The sequence below is a fragment of the Glycine soja genome, chromosome 1 (assembly GCF_004193775.1).
Source record: "Glycine soja cultivar W05 chromosome 1, ASM419377v2, whole genome shotgun sequence".
Taxonomy (NCBI): Eukaryota; Viridiplantae; Streptophyta; class Magnoliopsida; order Fabales; family Fabaceae; genus Glycine; species Glycine soja.
In genome coordinates, this window is record NC_041002.1 from 4797304 (window position 1) to 4802320 (window position 5017).

The 5017-nt window shown below is 30.8% G+C and overlaps 1 protein-coding gene across 3 annotated transcripts; it reads right to left on the reverse strand.

Annotated features, from left to right (window-relative positions):
• Window positions 1-1890: 1890 nt before the first annotated feature.
• Window positions 1891-4634, reverse strand: LOC114410897. Of its 3 annotated transcripts, XR_003666323.1 has the most exons (6): window positions 4200-4634; window positions 3737-3836; window positions 3539-3615; window positions 3306-3368; window positions 2645-2844; window positions 1891-2093 (listed from the first exon to the last, which is right to left on the reverse strand). XR_003666323.1 is itself a non-coding variant. In XM_028374804.1 (4 exons), the coding sequence occupies exons 1-4, from the start codon at window positions 3779-3781 to the stop codon at window positions 2697-2699; spliced, it is 333 nt and encodes a 110-aa protein (XP_028230605.1). In that variant the 5' UTR covers window positions 3782-4634; the 3' UTR covers window positions 1891-2696. The 3 variants fall into 3 exon arrangements, 1 of the variants encoding a protein (XP_028230605.1); XR_003666322.1 differs by having other exon boundaries at window positions 1891-2844; XM_028374804.1 differs by having other exon boundaries at window positions 1891-2844; window positions 3737-4634.
• Window positions 4635-5017: the final 383 nt, after the last annotated feature.

The following is a 5017-nucleotide window of genomic DNA, read 5'->3' on the forward strand; positions in this document are numbered from 1 at the left end:
AAAAACTATCTTAGAATTCTCATTTTTTTTAAAAAAATAAAAATGTTTGAGGATATAATAAACCGTCTTAGAATGTCTTAGAATATTTTTTTTAAAAATAAAAATGAAAAATATTATTTTCGTTATAGATATAATAAAAGTAATATTATTAAAAAATTATATAGATATAATAAAAATATAAAAAAATATTACTTTCTTTATATTTTTAAACAAGAAATAAAATAAAAAATAAGATGATTTTAAGTAGAAATTAATAAAACAAATAAAAGCATGATCAGGTGAAGTAAAAAGAGAAAAAATGAATTAACTTTCCTCTTTCATTTTGTTTTTTCAGCTCATTATGTTATTTCCAAGATAGTCTTATCATATTTCTTCTCGGGTGAATATAATATTTATTTACTTGAAAGGTTATTAAATTTAAAATTTTTCCATTAATAAAATAATCTTAACAAAATTATAAATATATTTTCTCTTAAATATAAATAAATTGTTTTCATTTTTACATATGTATGAAGGAAGTAAATTTAAATTATGTCTACTTCTATCCGGAAAAAAAAACTCAAATAAGGGAAAGTTTAAAAAGTAGAATAAACAGTTAGACAAAAGATGTTCCACTAGCACTCATCTCTTCTTGTCCCATCTAGTAAACACTTAAAAGTAAGGAAAAAGTGTCAATTCCATGTTCAAGTTCAACAATGTTTGCCCTTGTTAAGGTCTCACAATAATCTTTGCCCTTGTTCATGTGTAAAGAGGTCAATATGCAATTAGAACCCATCACAAAGCTCAACTTCATCATTGTTTCAAGGGTCAAGCCAAAAAGCAATGAATCTAATTATATTACACTATATTTTTAGAGTAAATAATATATGCACCAACAATGTAGAGAGTTTTTACACAGTTAATCAATTAGAAATTATCATGTACGATAATTTTATTGACTTTTATAATATAATAATTATCTTAAAAGTCATCTTTGACATACTTTTTTTTTTTATCAATTGACAATATAAAAAGTTTTACACTGTTCGGAGATAGATTTTAACCTCATTTTCATACGAAATGTCTATCTATCATCTTGGCTTTAGAACAAAAATGATACCATGGTTTTAAGGCAGTGCCAATCATCAACAAGTGTCGATCTCATTGGTCTAACAACGTTGAGTACTTGTGGACCCTTTTCAATGCCAAATAAAAACTTCTCAATAAGTTTTACACTGTTGTCTACGTGCATTCTGTGAGACATTGCTTCCAGAACTTGTTTCTGAGCTGTATTTTTTCTGAGAGAAGCCTCAGGAGCTTTGCGGAATTGGCAATAAATAGTAAAGACAGAGTCAATAAGATATACTTATACAATATATAATAAGCAAAATTTAATGACCCACATAATAAAATGTGGCATTAGATTACAAGCTTTACTTTCTTGTAGTTTTAGCATTTGGTGCCAAACATCCAAGGGAAAAGAGTGTTACTTGCTTGCAACTCCCCCATGTTTCAATAGCAACAAGACATGAGATGCACATAACTTTCCAAATCTATTGATTTTACTTCCTTATATCTGATATCTTACTACTTAAGTTTTACTGCATAAAAATACTAAAAATATCTGGTTATAACTCTTCTACTTTACTCTTAACACTCAAGAACATTAATTTTTTTTCATCCATAGAAATTAAACTCAGGTATCAAGGAGTTCATGACAACTCACGCACACTATTCAACCAATTGAACTAGACCTCTTTTGTCAAGAACATTAATTTAAGCAAACAATACGGTTTGTTCCCATTATCAGTTCGTCACATATGTTCATTGGTTGTCACTGGTGATGACATGATCAAACACTTAATTCACAACATTAACATAACAGATATTGCACAAACAAGATACCTTATCCCAAAAATGGATGAGATCAGCATCACATTGGTTGACTGGTTTTGAAGGTGACCATAAGGAGTTTTTGTTCACAAAAGTGAAATTATCATTAACAGGATCTATACCCAAATAATGGAAGAGAACATCACTGCTAAGCCCTACATCACCATACTGCATCACGTGAGAGCCATAGTATGAATCTCCCGATATAGTCCTCTCTTTAACTTGTAAGCACAAGCGCAAAGAAGACATCATTCACACATTTCTTAACACAATGTTTCACCCATAAAATTAAACCAAGAGTTAAATTAAGAAAAAAAAAAATCTCACTTGTAACTAAGCAATCAAGCTATTGAATTATATTCTCCAATTTATATCCATCTAATTTAAAAAATCAAATCAAGTTAGCAATAAGAACTTGCCAATTTATATTGTTGATACAGAGTTTATGTTCACAAATTGTGCTTGTCACTGCTCACAAGTAAAGAAAATTAAAATTAATCCCTAAAAAATTTACATTACTTATATAAAATAAAATTCTTCTGATCTAACAAAAAAATGGTAAGTGCAAACATAAATATAATTTTACCATAAAAAGCTTTTCAAAATACAAACAATTAGTATATACAACTCTTATAGAGACAAACATAATACACTAGTCACAGGCATTGAACTACTCCATTGTGATTGCATGGATCATGAGTATATAAGTATCATCACATATTCAGACTAATCTCATTTATGATCTGACTATGATTCTTTATTATGCACATACTTGTCTTCCATCCAAGCAACACTATACAGATTACCCAAGCAAGTTGAATATTCTAGGGGAGGACTAGGATACTCCCCAGGGCAATATGTTCCCCAACTACTTTCTTCTGCATTGGAAGTTGTGGTTGCATAAATATTAATATCTTCAGGAATAAGACCTTCAAAGATACTTCCAAATTCACATGCCTCCAGATAAAATACCTGCACCACCATCATGTAAATCCAAAGATAATTTAGTGTCTGGTCAAATTAGCTTATTTTGTGTTCAAAACAACTTATAACCAAAACTTAAAAGTAAGGAAACAAAAACTAGAATAACATGATGATGAGGGAGCTCAAGGGATCTAAAAAACTACTAATGCTCAAATGGACCTACCTGTTGTGAGATCTCCACATAACATATAAACTAAGCTAATGAATATCTAAAAGTATAGTTGTACATGTTAAAGAATTAATGAATAAAAAAATTAATTAAAAATCACACTGGAAGTGCATTGAAAGTCATAAGTGATATGTATTAATAATACTTTTAAAATAAAAACATTTCATTTTTAATTCCTTAACATGGCCTTAACATTTGCCATAAGTTTAAGGCCATATGAAACTACCAAAAGATACTACACAATATCTGCATAATGGTGTAGAATGGATATTTAACATACCTATACAACAACTGGAGAAAGCTAGGGGGTATGATTTGCCTCCAATTTGGAAGTCTTGTGTTCCTAGACATGTATGCTCATTTATTAGTCCAAAATTTCATAAAATGACAGAAAGCACAGATAGTCTCTAGAATATCAAAATGATATGCGAAAAGCTATAGCATTTGAAGATCGAGGCGCAACTAAATGAAAACAAAATGTATTATCGAAGAGCTTAGAATGAGCTATCTCACCTTAGAATTTTCTTTCTCTTCCTCACCTTGTGACACACTTTTTTTTTTGAACATTTGTGATCACCATTTTGAACCATCTGCATTTGCATAACAGTAAGTTTAGGAATCTAGATCCATACATGGTACATGAATTATCAACTAAAGTTCTAAGTTGAGAAGCAAGGGGAAAATGCAAAATAAAATGGATTGCAGGCCTACCCTCATAATTTTTGCATCCTTCCAAGGGCCCTTATCAGAGCGCATATAGCCTCCTTAATCAACACATTTACAAGTACTTCCTAAAAATTCAGGCAACTCACTAGAAAAGTAAAACCACGAACCTTCTCAATAACCTTTTGTTAGTTTTATATGAAGACTTTAACATGGAGAATGAAATCAGAGGAAAGGAAGGCAAAAAAGGGGAGGAAAAAACTGCTTGAAAGCTTTAGTTAAATTGGTTAGCTCTAACATAGCTACAACTAAAAGAAAAAACAAATATCCTCCAACAAGTCATGAATTCACTATACAATATATTGATTAGTGTCTCATTGTCATGTACTCACGTCACCAGGAAAAAATCAATATATTGTTAAATCATTTAAAGAAGGTGAGAGAGAAGAAAAAAAATTAGAAAAAGAAACAACTATCTCAATTCTCAAAGTCACAAAAATTGGAGAAATACCAGTAGGATTGCCAAGAGTATGATATCCCGGTCCTCTGTCTCCTCCATTGTTGAGAGGGAATATTTGCATATTCACACCGGTGGCTACATGCGTCATATATGTTCATAAGCCATTTGTTTTAGAGGCACTTAAACTTTAGAATTAGGAAATGTAAGAAACAAGAAATTTGATATAACTCCTTACCCACATGTTTTATGGCATTATTTTCTTTAGTTATGATAGCTTGAGCACCAAACAGGTAAAACACAAAACCAAAAATGGAAATGAATAATAAAATGGAAACAAAGGAAAATGAACCGTAAGAGGTGTAACCGGCAAAGGCAGTGGCTTCGATGAGAACATTGACGATGGCATATTTGAGGATGTTCCAACAATTGGGAGAGGCGGCGGAAGGAGGAGGGGAAGCGGAAGCAACATTGGTGCAGAGGAATGGAGAAGAGGGCACACACACTAGGGATTTAAAAGAGGACGTGGTGGCAATTTTGTAATTAGAGGAAATTAAAACTTCGACGGTTTTACATAAAATCGTCGTAGTTTTAATTTCCTTTAATTACAAAATTGACATCGTGTCACATTTTAAGACGGTTCCTCATAACCGTCTTTATAATGTGCATCGTAAAATGTAAGTTTTTTAGTAGTGTTGACGTGTCAAATAATTTACTTTACCTTCAACAACGTTTATAACTCTTAATATATTAATATCATTTTCATCTATACACTTATAGTTTTTTTATATCATTCAAAATAATGACAACAAGAACTACAACTAAGGAAATGAGATGCCTACAGCTAGCGTTTGCAAAAAATAAAAATAAGA